Source organism: Eulemur rufifrons, chromosome 4 (assembly GCF_041146395.1).
Source record: "Eulemur rufifrons isolate Redbay chromosome 4, OSU_ERuf_1, whole genome shotgun sequence".
NCBI classification, from domain to species: domain Eukaryota; kingdom Metazoa; phylum Chordata; class Mammalia; order Primates; family Lemuridae; genus Eulemur; species Eulemur rufifrons.
Window position 1 is genome coordinate 82,651,328 of NC_090986.1, and position 16,435 is coordinate 82,667,762.

General features: G+C 56.9%; 2 protein-coding genes across 4 annotated transcripts in view; one reads left to right on the forward strand and one right to left on the reverse strand.

The window, feature by feature from the left end:
- Positions 1-5,446, reverse strand: JMJD4 (jumonji domain containing 4). Of its 3 annotated transcripts, none has more exons than XM_069467473.1 (6): positions 5,131-5,446; positions 4,717-4,882; positions 2,711-2,836; positions 2,208-2,439; positions 1,723-1,869; positions 1-1,417 (listed from the first exon to the last, which is right to left on the reverse strand). In XM_069467473.1, the coding sequence occupies exons 1-6, from the start codon at positions 5,378-5,380 to the stop codon at positions 1,127-1,129; spliced, it is 1,212 nt and encodes a 403-aa protein (XP_069323574.1). In that variant the 5' UTR covers positions 5,381-5,446; the 3' UTR covers positions 1-1,126. The 3 variants fall into 3 exon arrangements, with proteins under 3 accessions (XP_069323574.1, XP_069323575.1, XP_069323573.1); XM_069467474.1 differs by having other exon boundaries at positions 1-1,419; positions 1,773-1,869; positions 2,208-2,475; XM_069467472.1 differs by having other exon boundaries at positions 2,208-2,475.
- A 280-nt stretch (positions 5,447-5,726) lies between these two features.
- Positions 5,727-16,435, forward strand: part of SNAP47 (synaptosome associated protein 47) — a 42,555-nt gene continuing 31,846 nt past the window's right edge. Inside the window, exon 1 of the mRNA XM_069467476.1 lies at positions 5,727-5,799. The gene's annotated coding sequence lies outside the window, so the exon portion shown is untranslated. The remainder of the gene's footprint in view (positions 5,800-16,435) is intronic.

Here is a 16,435-nt window from a genome sequence, read left to right on the forward strand (position 1 = left end):
CTGTGTACAGTTGCTTTTCCAGGCACTTAGCATAATTCATTTAACAGAACAGACAGAAGTCCCTGCCCTCCTGGGTGTCCATCCTGGCCAAGAGTCAGGTAGCAGCACTGGATGTCATAGTCAGACTCCTCCTCCACTGCTGGGGTGGGGATGGCAGACCCAGGGCCAACTGAAGAGGAGTGGACTTGGGGTCGAAGGCACACAGGTGGAGCCCTGGCCCCCACCCTGTGGTTCTTACTAGAGGGCCAAGGTCTGGGGCATTTCCTGCTGGAGGGGGGAGCCACAGAACCATGGATGGCCCCCAAGAGCCCATCCCCCATGGCACAAACCAGGCTGGGGGTCCGCTGTGCCTCCACAGGGGCCAGGATGGGGCTGTGCTGAGCAGCCCACTCACTGCCCTGCGTGCAGCAGCAGTGGAAGACTCATCCCTGCAGAGGGCGAGGTGGCATTGAGGTGCATGAGCTACAGGAAGAGGTGCCGGGCAGGGGACACACAGCCTGCCTGCTCCCTCCTCCCTGAGGGATTTATGGGCACCTGCAACGCACAGCAAGTGTGACTAACAGGAACCACAGCCCCTCTGGCCCCAGGACTCAGTAGGAGGCTGGCAGAGGAGCAGCCAGGCTTCCCAGAGGGCAGACAGGCCACTAGTGGGAGGCTCTCTGCAGCTCCAGTTCAGAGGCCAGGCCTGCCGTGTGGGGGCCACGAGGAAGCAGGTGCTGAGGCCCACCTCTGCCCCGACCCAGTCTCCGCACGGGAGGGTAGGGCAGGGCAGGCCCAGCCTCTGCCTCAGGCCCTGGTGAGCACATGGCAGCTCCGCGCCACAAGGAGCCTCAGAGCAGGCAGACAGGATGCATGTGCCCCTTGGCTCAGATGTCCTGGCCTTCGCTAGGGGTGTGGGGACTCCAAGAAAACCCAGTCACAATGCCACCCAGCCCAAGCTGTCCCAGGCTGGCTGCAGGTCGGATAGACCAACACCCCCACCTGGCACCTTTCAGCAGATCCAGGGTCCCTGACCCTGCCAGGCCCGGAGAACAGGGGCCTGGACAACGGCCACGGATGGCCAGGACTGCAACAGACCCACAGGAAGGGCCATTCCTGGGACACCCAGGCCACGGTGGGGAGGGCACTAAAGGACTGAGGTGACAGCAATGGCCTCCTTCAGCTGCTGCAGCAGCTCCTTGGGCTGCAGTGAGAACATGCTGGTGTCCACTCTCTGGAAGTCAGGGTGCTCGACCACAGAGGCCAGCACCTCCGCAATACGGCCGACATCGAACGCTGCCTGCTCGGGGCCCAGCTCAGCACCTGAACTGCCCCCTGCCGTGCCCTCGCCCAGGACGAGCAGCCTTCTTTCAGCAATGACCTTGAGAAAGTGGTAGAACTCTTCGAAGTTGATGCCCGAGCAGGACCGCATGATGACCTGGGCCAAAGGGGAGGAGGCCCATGAGCCAACAGCTATCGCCCCAGGCTGTAAGGGCCCCAGACATAGGCCCAGTCCTCGAGGACAGAGAGCAGGGACCAGGTAAACAGAGGCATCAAGAGGCAGGGCACTGTCAGGGCTGACCCAGGTGGACCCATCACCCACACACCTGGTGGCCAGGCACAGCAGGGCCTTACGGGCCTGCCCTCCGCCTCCCCAAGCCTGCAGGTCATCATGCCTGGCCTTGGAGAGTCCCCGCCCCACCAAGCCCTGCCGCCCCCACCCTGCTGGGCAGGCCACCCCACCTGGCAGTGGCGGTCCCAGTCAGGCATGGAGTCCCTCCACTCGCTGATCTCCTCCTGCACGGCGCGCAGCTCCTGCTGCAGGAAGTGCCACATGCGGGCCAGGTTGAAGCCATTCACCCAGTTGTGGTTGATGGAGATGGTGTCGTCCTGGGAGGGGCAGAGCACAGCTGCCCAAGAGCCCACAGCGGGTTTCCCCGCCTGGCCTACCAAGATGACCAGGACCTCAGAACACACCACAGGGCCCCAGCCCTCTGCCACCAGGAGGGGCCACTCCCGCCTTCCAGCGGTGCCCTCTCAGCAGGGAGAGGATGGTGCTGAGACCATCTCAGTCCACAGCTAGCTCAGAGCTCATGGGGCCCAGAGGAGGAGCAGGCAGGGAGTGGGGCCTGGAGGTAAAAGGACCACCTCACCTGCAGGCCCCCGAGGAGGGCCAGGGCAGGTCATGTTCCAGTGGGGAGACACCCGGGTGGCCTTGCCGGTCTCACCAGGTTGTGGACTTGGTGGTGCCACCCGCTGGGTACGAACAGCATCTCGCCCGCCTCCTGCGTGACCTCCAGGGGTGGGCCGCAGTGCTGGCGCCTCGGGTACAGACGGGCATCGAGAAGCGAGGGGGAGGTCACGTCGTAGGGCAGGCTGCCATGGCGGTCCCGCAGGGCCTCCTCCTGCCCTGGAGGGAAGAGGAGCCACTTCTTCCTCCCACAGATGTTGACGGACCAGCTGAAGGAGCGGAAGATGTCGGCGTGGAATGGAGACCTGCATGCGGCAAGAGCTCCTAGTTTGTGCCTCGAAGCATCGGCGTGGGCTTTGCTCCTTCTGAATGAGTCACCTGAACTGAGTGCCCCAGAGGCCTCCAACTGAGGCAAGGGCGGCCCATTATTCACTCGGGACAGACCCCACCTCTGACACCTGTGCCGAGCAGCTCCCTCCTGCTGGCCTGGGCCCCTAAGCCAAGTGGGCAGCCACAACGCCCCCACCCCCGCGGCCTCACCAGCTGCCCTTGGGGCCAGCGTAGACAAATCGGTAGTCATCCACATCCAGGGCATCCCAGAACTCGTTCAGCCAGTCGGAGGAGAAGTACACAGGCAGGGTGAACACATCCTCCACCGAGGAGTCCCTGTGGAGAGGGCAGTAGGCTTAGCAGGGCCCACCTCCCTGCCCTGCCCCACCCTGGCAGGCTTGCCCATGCTGGCAAGGGAGACGTGCAGCAGAGTGTGGGATTACAGGAGCTGGGCCACCTGAGACCACCCAGCTCCATGGAGCTGCCAGTCAGCCACAGCCCCCAGGGGGCCAGGCTCAGCCCCACCCAAACTGCTGACCACAGAACCGTAAGCCACTAAGGTGGCTTTGGGAGTGGACTGTGATAATGCACAGACAGCTCACCCAGGCAGCAGCACGGCCCCCTCCCTCCCCACCCCCGCACCAGTCCCAAGATTTTGGCCTCTGGCTGAGCTGGGGGCTCTGAACGTACCACCAGCATCATCATCGTTCCCAGCTGTGGGCTTCCTTCACTCTTCACTGACCCCAGTGAACCCAGCTCGGCCTGGTCGATGCCAGGCCACAGACCCAGGCATGAGGGCTGCCTATTCACCCTCCCAACCTCTCCCGCCCTCCAGGTCCACCTCCACAACCCCAATAATGAGCACCCAAACACAGGTATGTTAAACTAGCACGGAGGAAGGTGCAACTGCAGCAACACCATGCAGGAAAGAGCTTCTGGACCCACTCACATGTTACTCCTGGTCAGAGACAGTGACAGGAAGAGAGCCCCAGTAGCAACAAACTGCGTGTAATTCCCCAAAACACCATGCTAGTCCCTCTGCCCGGCCTGCCTTTGTGTACCCGACAAACTCCTGCTCATCTGTAAAAGCCCTGCTCAGATGTTATCTCTCCTGTGGCCTCCCCCAAACGCCTGACCCCAGGGCCTGCCTTTGCTCTCTTTATTTTGTAGGGTGCCAGATAAAATACAGGACACTTGGTAAAAACTGAATTTATTTATTTATTTTTTTGAGACAGAGTCTCACTCTGTTGCCCAGGCTAGAGTGCCGTGGCGTCAGCCTAGCTCACAGCAACCTCAAACTGCTGGGTCAAGCGATCCTCCTGCCTCAGCCTCCCGAGTAGCTGGGACTACAGGCATGCACCACCATGCCTGGCTAATTTTTTCTATATATAATTTTAGTTGTCCGGTTAATTTCTTTCTATTTTTAGTAGAGACAGGGGTCTCACTCTTGCTCAGGCTGGTCTTGAACTCGTGACCTCGAGCAATCCTCCCACCTCGGCCTCCCAGAGTGCTAGAATTACAGGTGTGAGCCACCATGCCCGGCCCAAAAACTGAATTTCGAATAAACAATTTTCTAATATAAATGTCCCATGTAACATCTGGGATATACTTATACCAAAATGCCAGCACTATCTGGGATGTACACATACCAAAAACCCAGCTATCTAAACCCCAAATCCACAGTGCATGATGGTGTTTGGGTCTATGTGTCTGTCTCTGGTACTACAACAGGAGATCCTGGAGCCAAGACAGTGTCTGGTCACACCTGACCCACAGTGTACCCAAGCCAGCTCTCTGCACCAACAAGCAGTGGTGTGACGGAGGAGAGCCGAGATGCTGGTGCTTCTCATGCACTCTAGATTGGCCATGGCAATCACAGGGGCCTGAATTCTATCTCCCTCTGCCTTTCTAAGCTTGATATGCACACAAGCAAGAATTCAACTGTTTGCTAATTTACTCAACGTTAATCAAACACCTACTCTGAGCCAGCAGGTGGTCTCATTAAAATGTTTCTGCTCATGAAAAAGTGTGGACCTTCCCAGAGGGCAACACTTCCAACCATGCTGAAGACATCCGTATTTCTTTTAAATTGATCACAATTCCTGACTGGGAAAAAGAAGAGCTCCTCTTTGTGCAGACAGGGGCTACCACCAGGTTCAGACCTCTGGCTTCACACAGGACTAGGGACGGTGGTGCAATAGCCAGCACCCGTTTACCTGCACAGGTGCCAGTCTTTGAGGTAGAGACAGCCCCTGGGAGAGGAGTAGCCCCCCTGGATGTACTCTTTCCAGTAGGTGATGTAGTCTCTGAGGGGCATGTGTTCTTTGGGGTTCGAGTTGTATTCCTGGACCCCGCAGTTTGCAACAGGTACAACCACATCTCCTGAAACAGAAGGGTCAGGCACAGGCTGTGCTGAGAGTCCTCCATGCCGCCAATCCCCTGAGCTCCATCCGCCCTCCAAACCGTTTATAGAGGAAATCTCCAGGGCGCCCGGGGCTCTAGGCACCTGCTGTGATTGATGCCCACGGTCTGCCCCTGTCCCAGGAGTCTGGGCCTGGGCTCTGATGCCCATGGCTCAGTTTGCCTCATTCCCGTGGATCTGGGCACTGGCCCCGCCACCCCGCCCTCACCGTAGGCCCGCAGCAGGTGGTCGAAGTCCGGCCTGCCCGCGGGAGTCACCCAGCGCCGCCGGCCGCCCCAGCCCTCGGTAAAGGCGCCGGAGAACACGCAGGGCAGGTTGGGCAGCAGGAAGCCACGGACGAAGTCGGCGTAAGAGAAGGCGGCGGGCTCCGGGATGAAGGCCACACGCCCCGGGGCTTGGCCGCCGCACCCGCCGCCTCGGAAGTGGCGCTCGGCGAGGGAGCGCGTCTCGCGGTCCATCCGGCCCAGCACGGGAGACTCGGGGCCGCTGTCGGATCACGGCCCGACCCGGGACGCCGGCGCCCAGGTCGCGCTCCTCACATCCGGCCAAAGCGGAAAGTGCAGGCGCGGACACGGAACCCGGAGCCCGAGGGCACCGCGTTTCCTCCGGACCTGAGCCCCGGGCGCCGCCCAACACGCATGCGCGGGGCTCGCCGCGGGCCCGCCTTCCCCCGCGCAGGCGCGAAGAGCTCCGGGAGCTGCCGACCGGCTGCGGTTTGCGTCCGGCGTCGGTGTTTGTACCCAGACGCCGCGCGGAGACGCTCGGTATTCGCGCCCCCTGCGGCGCCTGAGGAGAGCGGGGCGGTAGGGTGCGGTGGGCCTGTGACCGAGCCCTTCCCGCTCGCTCTGGGCACACTCTGCCCGCTGTGGCTGACACGGTACGAGCCCTCGGCTTCCCGAGGCCCGGGGACTGGGGGTGGGGGGGCAGGGAGGTGGGCTGGGCCAGGAAAGGGGCAGAGGGTTGGAGATGGGATCCTGGGGCACGGGCAGGTATGGGGGGATGCTGGGGCCATAGGGGGATGCTGAGACCTAGGAGGGCCGTGGGGACCTGGAAGGGATGCTGGGGACCTAAGGGATGCTGAGGCCCTGGAGGGCATGCCAGGGACCTGGAGGCGGGACAATGGGGACCTGGAAAGGACATTGGGGCCTGGAGGGGATGCTGGAACGTGAAGGGGACGCTGGGGACCTGGAGGAGACACTGGGGTTTGGAGGAGACGCTGGGGACCTGGAGGAGACACTGGGGTTTGGAGGAGACGCTGGGGACCTGGAGGAGACGCTGGGGTTTGGAGGAGACGCTGGGGACCTGGAGGAGACACTGGGGTTTGGAGGAGACGCTGGGGACCTGGAGGAGACGCTGGGGTTTGGAGGAGACGCTGGGGACCTGGAGGAGACGCTGGGGACCTGGAGGAGACACTGGGGTTTGGAGGAGACGCTGGGGACCTGGAGGAGACGCTGGGGACCTGGAGGAGACACTGGGGTTTGGAGGAGACCCTGGGGACCTGGAGGAGACGCTGGGGTTTGGAGGGGGCTGTGGGGCCTGGAGGGTACACTGGGGTTTGGAGGGGGTGGTGGGAACCCAGGGCGGCGGTAGGTGTCTGGAGGGGCAGCAGGGAATGTGAGAGTGCCTGAAATAAAGGTGTGGGGAGTGAGGGCATGGATTTGGAACTGGGCACACATCAGCAGGTCTGAAATAGGGGGACCTCTGAGGGTGATGTTTTTTGTCCTGCCAAAACGGTGATTGTAGTATCCTTAAAGTGTCGGCAGTGGAGTTCCCATAAGGGTGTGCCCCTGACCATCCAGAGATGAGGAAGGTTGGGATTCTTAAAGAAGCCCTGAGTGCCAAGGTGGTCAATCCAGAGTGTTTATTAGGGGAGCTTGTGCACAGAGGTACTGCTGTGCATCTTCACCGTGGACAGTGAGAAAAAAGGGGTGTCCTACCTAGGTGTGGGCTGGGGTTCAGGGTATGGAGTTTGTGTGAAGGTTTAAGGAATTTGGCTCAGGCCTGAGGCCAATTTCTTTCTAGCAAACCCGCATACCTTTACCAGTGCCTGGGAATGTTCAAGGCCCTGGTTGGGGGAAAAATCTGCAGCTGGCCAGGTCACAGAGCAGGTCACTGTGATTTTCAGTCAAGACGCAGAAAGAAAGTGGGGGGAACTAAGCGACACTAGAGGGAGCTGTCTCAGTGTGTTACAGAGTCTTGTCAACTCAAACCTACCCACATTAACACAGAGAAGAAGAAGGATTTATTACTGCGTAAGCCCAGCGTCACACACGAGGGTGGTCTGCAGGAGAGTATAGGGTCCGGGCAGCCTTGCACAGTGGAGTAGAAGGAAGTACAATGAAAACCTCTCTCACCTCGAGAGAAACTTGGCGCACTTGTGCTAGGCTCCTGCACCCAGCGAGAGACCTCTGGGTCAGTTTTGAAGGTTGGTGTTGACGGTCTGAGGGTGGGCGGGCTGAGGCTGTGCCTTGTAATATCTGGAGACCACGTTGTCTGATTCCTGACCAGGAGGAGACACCCTAGCGGGTGGGAGGACAACTGCCTCCCCTTTATCAAGTGATGCAAATGTTTTATTCACCCGTGTAGGCAAGCAGGGATAAGAGAGGTCCTGGGGTGTTGGGACAATTTCCAAGGGGCATGAAGTTTACCCAGAAGGACAGGGAGGGTCAGAGGAGGGGAGCATGGGGTCTCGGGGGTTGAGGGAGCAGGGGCAGGGAGTTGCTTCTGGGGTTTGTGTGATTCCCTGTGTGCTCTGGGTCCTTCCTGGCGGGTTTTACTGTGACCTGTGTGGTCAAGGTATGGGATTCTTTATTGGGTTAGGTGTGGTGAAAAATGAGAATGCTTGGACAAGTTAAGATTGAGAAAAAATCACCCATAATCCTATCCACAGAAGACCTTTTTAAAAAAAAAATTTTTTTTTAATCATTTAGGAGGTCAAGTGCAGTTTTGTTACGTGGATATATTGTCTAGTGGTGAAGCCTGGGCCTTTAGTGTAACCACCCCCCAGTGGTGTGCAGCGTACCCGCGAAGTGATTGCATATCCTTCCTCCTTCCCCCACCAAGTCTCCACTGTCCACCATTCCACACGCTGCTTCCATGTTCCCACTCAAAGGTGACAACATGCAGTATTTGACTATCTAAGTTATTTCACTTAAGATGATGATCTCCAGTTACATCTATGTTGTTGCAAAAGATATGATTTCTTTTTTATGGCTGGATAGTACTCAGTTGTGTATATATGCCACTTTTTTTTTTTTAAGAGGCAGGATCTCACTTTGTCACCCAGGCTGGAGTGCAGTGGCATCATCATGGCTCACTGTAACCTTGAACTCCTGGGCTGAAGTGATCTTCCTAACTCAGCCTCCTAAGTATCTAAGACTACAGGTACGTACATGCCACCAAGCCCAGCTAGGTGATTTTTTGTAGAGATGGGGTCTTGCTATGTTGCCCAGGCTGGTCTCAAACTCCTGGCCTCAAAGGATCCTCCTGCCTCCCCTCCCAAAGTGCTGGGATTACAGGCCTGAGCCACTGCACTCAGCCTCCATGTTTTCTTTATTCAGTCCTCTGTTGATGGACACTTAGGTTGAGTCCACATCTTTGCTATTGTGAATAATGCTGTGATAAACATGTGAGGGCAGGTATCTTTTTTGTTTATGTATTTATTTCTTTTCCATGGGGTAGATACCCAGTGGTGGGGTTACTGGATGGAATGGTAGTTCTGTTTTTAGTCCAGAGCAGAACACTTTTTATTTTCTGGTATAGAACTTACCTTTTCAGGCACGCATTCATGCGTGTATTCGTTCCACTCGTTTGTGCAAGTACTCTCCCTTTCCCCGCTCTCCCTCGGTCCTTGCCTGTGTGTGCACATGTACACGCGCACACCCAGGGTCTCTGTCTCCACACCACACACTGGATATGTGTGTAAGCTATGGATGCAAACTTGCTGTTTTTAACCTGTTTTTGCTTTTCCATCTACAGTGTCCTCTGCTATCTTGCCACATACTGACCAGATGCCCCTTAATTATTAATTAGGTGTTTGATTTCAGCTGTATTGAGTATAGACGTGGGAGGCGGATGGGAAGGAGGTGGGAGCAGAGTGTTTATTGTCACCTCAGGACCGGGAGGTATGGTCGGAAGCTTCCGTCGTGGGAAATATGAAATTCAGAAGGCATTGCCTGTTTCCTGGGAGGAGTTCTGCAGCTCTGTGGTCGAGACCCAGTTTCCTAAGAAAGGGGAGGTTGGGCCCAAGACCATGGGGACAGCAGAGCCTGTGACTCTAGGAGGGAGATGGAGGCTGGTTTCTGGAGCACTCCTTCTGGGCCAGACACTGTGTGCATTACTTCCCCTGGTCCACACGGTGGCCCTGTGGTGTCAGGATTACCACTGTTTACTCAGGAGGTGTTTCTGGTACACAGGTGCCTGTCACCCTGAGGCCCATAGAGCAGCCCTAGGAGCTGGCAAGACATGAATATTCTCGGCCCCTCCCAGCCCCACAGAATCCAACCCTCGGGGCAGGGCCAGCTGGAAAGAGGATAACAGGAGGGGCTTAAAGTCAGCACCTTGGGGGAAGTGCAGAGGGAATGGTGGAGAATCTGCTCTCCTGTAATGCCCCAGCTGGCGAGTCGGCCTCCAGGGCTGGAGCTGGGAACCTCTGAGGGGGAGTGGGAGGCGGGTCTGCAGGAGCAGGAGGGCAGGTCATGGAAAAGCCAGCAGTGCCTGCCGCCCCCGCCATGCACACACAGCTGCCACTGTTCTTGCTCGGAGCCTTCTTGTGGTCGTCAGCTTATGGAAGGTGTGCAAAGTGTTTCTTAGTCTTTGACACTGGAAATTAACTAAAAATAGGTTGTTTACTCGACACTGGGTCTCACTCAGGGGGCACATGAGTGATGGAAATGCTGAAAGAGATCTATTATGCAAATCGCCATGCATGAAGAGTGCAGTCCAGGTGACCATGGACTCCTTCCCCAAGAGCGTCACTTGTGTGGGTTGACCTCAGACACCCTTGGGCCCCGTGCTGTGGCTTCCCTCACTGATTCCACTGGGTGTTCTCAGGGTCAGTGCCAGTCCCCAGGTCCACATCTGCATTGCTGGAGGCAGGTTGCAGGTTGCAGCCCGCAGGGACCAAATGAGGACTCAGCATGCATCGCACAGCAGGCAGCATGTGAGGGAGGGACAGGGTCCTGGGTCCTGGTGATGTGACTGTGGCCCACTCAGCACATGATCACCAGGTGCCCATGGTGTGTGGGCATCGTGCACAAGACCCCTCCTGTGGCAGTCACCTTCTCTAGTAGGACAGCCGTGAGAGCACGTACGGGGCTCTCTGGTGCTGTGTGAGTGCCGTGGTTGGTGACGGTGCGTGAGGAAGGGTGAGGATGCCATTTGAACACAGACCTGGGGAGCAGGAAGAAGAGGCTTAGGCAGGAGGTTGTGGGTCCTACAGAGCCCACCGGGCCATGGCAAGGAGCTTGGGTTTCGTTCCAGGTATGTAGAGGAAGGCTTTTGGCAGAGGAGTGGCCTTTTCTTCTCTTTTCTTTTTTTTTTTTTTTTTTTTCCTGTTGCCCAGGCTGCAGTGCAGTGGTATGATCATAGCTCAAGGTAGCCTCCAACTCCTGGGCTCAAGGGATCCTCCCGCCTCAGCCTCCGGAGTAGTTGGGACTATAGGCACGTGCCACCACGCTCGGCTGATTTTTCTTGTTTTGTAGAGACGGGGGTCTCACTAAGTTGCCCAGGTTAGTCTCAAACTCCTGGTCTTAAGCGATCCTACTGCCTTGGCCTCCCAAAGTGCTGGGTGTGAGACACTGTGGTGTTATGACATATATATATATATATATATATATATATTTTTTTTTTTTTTTGTCCCCCCATGGTTCCTGGCTCATAACTCCTGTTGTTACTCCCTAGTTACAGTCTTTTGTTACAGTGTTGGTGTGTTAGACCTCAGAAAACAGAATCTCTGCAGCTTCCCCCTGTTCTGATTGTGGATCGTAAGACTGTCTTTCCAGAGAGGGTCCCACCCCACATCCTGAAGGCTGATCCCATTTTGACAAGGTCGTCCATAAAACCCCAAGAGAACAGGGTTCAGAGAGCTTCTGGATAGCTGAATGCATGGAGGTTCCTGGAGTGTGACAGCTCAGGGACGGCGTGGGAGCTGCGCCCCACACCCCACACCTCGCCCTGTGTGTCTCTCACCTGTAGCCTTTGTAATATCTTTTATAACAAGCCAGTGAATGTGAGTGAGTGTTTACCTGAGTTCTGTGGGCCGCTCCAGCAAATTAATCAAACCCAAAGAGGGAGGGGGTCGGGTCGGTTGGTCAGAAGCCCTGCGGGCGTGGGCTTGCAAGTGGTGGGGGAAGGGTCAGTCTTGGGGACTGAGCCCTTGACCTGTGGGACCTGACCGCTGCCTCTGGATAGACAGGGTAGGAACTGACTTGGAGGATGCGCAGCTGGTGTCCGCTGCGCGGTGTGTGGGAAACCCCCCCTGGTCGTGGCATCTTGTGTTGGTGATTGCTGTGGTGTGAGAGCAGAGGAGAAACAGGCTTTGAGGAGTGTTTTCCTAAAGCAGCCACATTATCTAATTCTGTTTTCTGACTGTGTCATTGGCTGCTCGGTGGAAAACAGGTGGTGGGGCCAGGGCGAGGTGAGGAGGTCAGCTGAGAAGTTGTCCAGGTGTGGAAGGGAGGGAGGACCCTGCCTCAGACAGTGGAACTTTGGAAAATAACTAAAAATAGGTTGTTTACTTGATATTGCGTCTCAGCAGGCACACGAGTGATGGAAATGCTGGAAGAGATCATTATACAAATCGCAGTGCATGGAGAGCGCGGTCCAGGTGACCGTGGACTCCTTCTCCAAGAGCATCACTTGTGTGGGTTGGCCTCAGACAATGCCGGAGCTTCTGGTGGTGGTGTGGGCCCAGGGATGGAGGGCAGGACAGCTGTCGGGACTTGCTGAGGGGTTGTCTGGGAGGATGTGGAAGAGAAGAATCCAGAACTCCTGGGCCCCGGGTACCATTATTGAGAGAAGGGCAGACAGTGGGGCTTGCAGGTTGGGGGTGCCTGTTAGGTGTGGCATGGCATTGCCCAACAGGCGATCAGATGTCTGACTCTGAAGCCCTGAGGGCGTCTGGGCTGGCGAGCTGTGTTTGGGAGGCCGTAGCTTGGAGACCATGTGTAGTTCCATGGGACCATGTGGACTCCCCTGGGGGAGGGGCTTGCATAAGAGGCCCTAGGCTGTGCCCCAGGTCAGTGAGGTGTAGGAGGAAGAAGCAGCAAAGGAGATTGAACACAGGAGCTCACAGAAGTGGGGCTCCATCAGGGAAGTCAAGGTGCACGTAGGGAGCCATGGCCTGAGGGCCGAGTCTGGCTGTCATATTTTCGTAAGTGAGGCTTCAGTGAGACGACCTCACCTGTGTTGGTGAGTTGTGTGTGGCTGCTTGCACACCTCCCTGGCAGAGCTGCGTAGTTGTGACAGACCATGTGTGGCTCTTGGCAAGGGTTGCGGTGCCTGGCATAGGAGAGAGGGCAAGGGTGGGGTCCAGGGCCCATGGGAGGGCCTGGCCTTGAGGGGAGCAGGGACCCTGTTCCTGTGGCCTCCACATGGGGACAGGTGTGTCGGTCGTGCACAGGGGCCAAGTCCAAGTTTGGGCGGCTTCTGACGCACTGTGGGGTGTTCTCACTTCCGCCCTTGTCCTTGATCTCTGTTGACTTTGGTTTTCTGGGAAAGGTGCCCTGGAAACCTGTGGTCGGAAAAGTTATGGGCACATGTTTCTCCCCTGGCTTCTTCCTTGGTATCGATCAAACTTGAATACCTTTCTCGTGTTGGTTGCCCGTAACATGATAATGAGAAGCGTCTTGTTTGCCTCTTAATTTTTCAGTCTTCCTTCATTTCTTCTGTCTTTGAATTTTAGGGTATTTTAGAGCTGGTGTTGTTCCTAGGTGTTTCAGTTATTTTGGTGCTGGATAAACAGGTCCAGAAGGTGAGGTAACGTTTCCGGAGCCATGAAGTTTGTGGCAGGGCCAGAGTTGGAAGCACAGCGTGCTTCCTCTGACACTGGGATGCCCGGTGTAATAATTCTTCAGGGATTTTGTGTTTAATTTCATCCCAGCTGTACATGCTCAAGAACGGGGCTTGGGTCAGGTTAATGCAGATTCACTTCTCACGCTGGGTCTAGCTCTCCAGGTGTGCAGAGACGATGGTGACAAGGTGTGGCCCCTCACTCCGCAGGCCAGGCATGGCTGAGGACCGGGCAGCCCCTCAGCCAGGAGCACAGAACACAGGCTTGGTCGTTGGCCTGTCTGACACCGTGAGGACTGGCTGAGTTGACTCTGAGCAGCCGACACCTTTGTGTCACCTAGCCCAGGGCCCGTGGGGTGGCCTCATGGCAGCCACGGCAGAACTGCACCCGGGGGCTGTGGTCAGTGCTCACTGGGCCCCGCTGTGGCCGTGGGTGTGCTGGGGGTGTGGGTGCGTCAGCTGTGGCCCTGGGGGTCTGAGTGCCTTCCTCCCTGTCTGGTTTGGGCCGTCCACGGTGCTCCAGTGAGTGCTCCTCTGTGGGAGATAAGGGTGCGGTGAGCCGCATGCCACTTTGGGCTCACGCTGGCTTAGTCCATGTGGTGTGAGGTGTTGTCATGTGGGAAGGCGGCTCTTGTGCCTTCAGCGGGGCAGGGACCATGCCGCAGCCTCACCTGCCAGGCCCTCCCTCGGGGGTGAGGCCAGTCTTCTGCTCGGCAGGGAGAGGCCTGGGCAGCTGAGGAAATCTCCCGGAGCCTCCCTGGGGAGGGCGCAAGGTGCTTTGCTTGGAGCACGTTTGATCCCCTTAGTCTAATAGGACGGGTTCTTATAAGGCCCTGTCTCCTTGGGCAGCTTCTAGCCCTAAGCCCAGGTATCCTCATGTCCTGGGGGGTTGTGGTCACTGCTAGCCTCTGCTGCTTTCTGCTCTGTCCCGTGTGTTCCTTGGGACCAGAGAAGGCCTGCTTTCCCTGGCGCTCAGGCCTCCGCAGGCTGTCCTAGAATGTTCTCTACACTTGCCACCTTCATTCTTGAGTGGCAATCACGGCAGTCTTCTTGTTGCTTGTCTTTGAACATAACTGTTCTGTCTGCTCACCCAGCCCTCCCCTGGTGCCTAGACCATGTGCTGCGCCTCCTAGATGCCCACGTCCCGAGACTGCCACTTTCTCAGGATTGATGCCCCTGCAGATACTTGATGATGCAGGAGATAGGATCAGGCAGGGTGGCCCTGGGCTTCTCCCGCTTCTGCCATGGACCAGCTGTGCTTGCTCCTCTGTAAAACAAAGCCAGCTGAGGGCCAGGTGCGGTGGCTCATGACTGTAATCCCAGCACTTCGGGAGGCCGAGGCAGGAGGATCCCGTGAGCCCAGGAGGTACAATGATGCTGCTGCATTCCAGCCTGGGCAGCAGAGCGAGACCCTATCGCTGACACAAAAACCGAAAAACAACCAAGCCAGTTGGTCTAGATGATGTCTAGGGTCCCTGGAACCCTGACCTTTTCGTTACTTTTAAGTCTCCTCTTATTTTGTGACGATGACAACATTTCTTTTAGGCTTGTCCTAACTTTGGGCACAGTCACCCTCGGTATCCCTAGGGGATTGACTCCGGGACCCACTACAGATACCGGGAAGTAGTGTGGTGTTTGCATGTAACCCCATGTGCTTGAAATCTCCAGATTACCTGTTGTTATCTAGTACAATGCAAATGCTACGGGAATGGTTGTTATACTTTGTTGTTTAGGGACTAAGGACAGGGAGAAAAGTTTGTACATGTTCAGTACACACACAGTTTGTTTTTTTTTTTTCTTGTCTAGAGACAGGGTCTCGCTGTCGCCCAAGCTGAATGCAGTGGTACAATCCTAACCCACTGTAATCTCCCATTCCTGGGCTCACATGATCCTCCTGCCTCAGCCTCCCCAGTAGCTGGGACTACAGGTGCCACCATGCCTGGATAATTATTTTTTTGTGGAGATGTGGTCTCACTATGTTGCCCAGGCAGGCTGGTCTCCAACTCCTGGCCTCAGGCAGTCCTCTTGCCTTGGTCTCCCAAAGTGCTGGGATTATAGACATGAGCCACCGCACCCAGCCTCATGTGCTCATTTGTCAACTGAATTAAAATGTGAAGGAAGTTTTGTTTGTTTGTTTGTTTGTTTTTTGAGACAGAGTCCCGCTCTGTCACCCTGGCTAGAGTGCCGTGGCGTCAGCCTAGCTCATAGCAACCTCAAACTCCTGGGCTCAAGCGATCCTCCTGCCTCAGCCTCCCGAGTAGCTGGGACTACGGTCTTGCGCTACCGTGCCCGGCTAATTTTTCTCTATATATTTTTAGCTGTCCATATACTTTCTTTCTGTTTTTAGTAGAGATGGAGTCTCGCTCTTGCTCAGGCTGGTCTGGAACTCCTGATCTCAAACGATCCTCCCACCTCGGCCTCCCAGAGTGCTAGGATTACAGGCGTGAGCCACCGCGCCCGGCCAATCCTGCCTCATTCTGCCCGCAAAGTAGACAGCGTCCTCGTCATCCCAGTCAGGTCTCCTCTCTGACCAGGTGGGAGATGCCAGCTACGGCCCAGGACAGCCTCCTGTGCAGGCATCCGTCGAAATAGCGTGGGACGAAAGCTGCCACAGACACGCAGAGACGAGGTGGAGAACTGCCCCCCAACCACCTGCACCCCCTGTTTGCACCATCTTGGCTTCTGGCCAGTTTTCCCACATCACTCCTATTAATTTGGCTGGGATCAAATCTGTCCTGTCATAGGACATTTAATCAAGGCTACCGTCCCCAGGGTCCCAGCTGAATGGACCCCACCAGCCATGAGCGTCTGCCCCATTCCTTCAGTGATGAGGTTGTCACTAAGGAAGTCTGAGGGATGAAATGTGGCCCTTGCCCTTTTGGGGCTCCAGTTCCCGTGGACAGGTGGCACCCTGCAGTGTGGGGAGTGGCTCTCCCTGCTGCGGGACAAAGACTGGCCTCATGGGCCACACCGTGGACAAGGGGACCAGCCAGGTGGCCACAGTCAAGCCACACTTCTTCCACTGCAGTGGCTGCTGTGCGCCCTGCAGTGTGCATCTGACCACACGCCGCCTGTCCTCACACCGCCCTGCTCTCGTGTCCTTAGACTCTCATTTTGACTCACGCTCTGGCAGCACAGGTGACACTTTCCTGTGCGTCCCATCCTGCTTGTATTGTGTGCTGCGGTGTCCAGTACGGCGATGACTCCAAGCCGTGTCACCGTGCGAGAAGATTAATGGAGTCCCAGTCGTGCCTAGGCTCCCGAGCCAGGGGCTGCGTCGGTGCGGTGTCTCTTGCGCCTGCTGCACAGGACGGCTCTCGCACGTGCTGCCACAGCGAGGGGGGGTCCCAGCGCCTCCCGCCGTGCTGCGGAAAGCCCGTGCCTCTCGATATCGTGGCACTAGTTATGTGTTCTCCTGTGTTTATGAGGGAAGTCACGTCAAGTAGATTGCGTGTGTGAGAGAGAAGTGGAACGAGGGCCCCGCTGCCGCTGGGCCACCACCC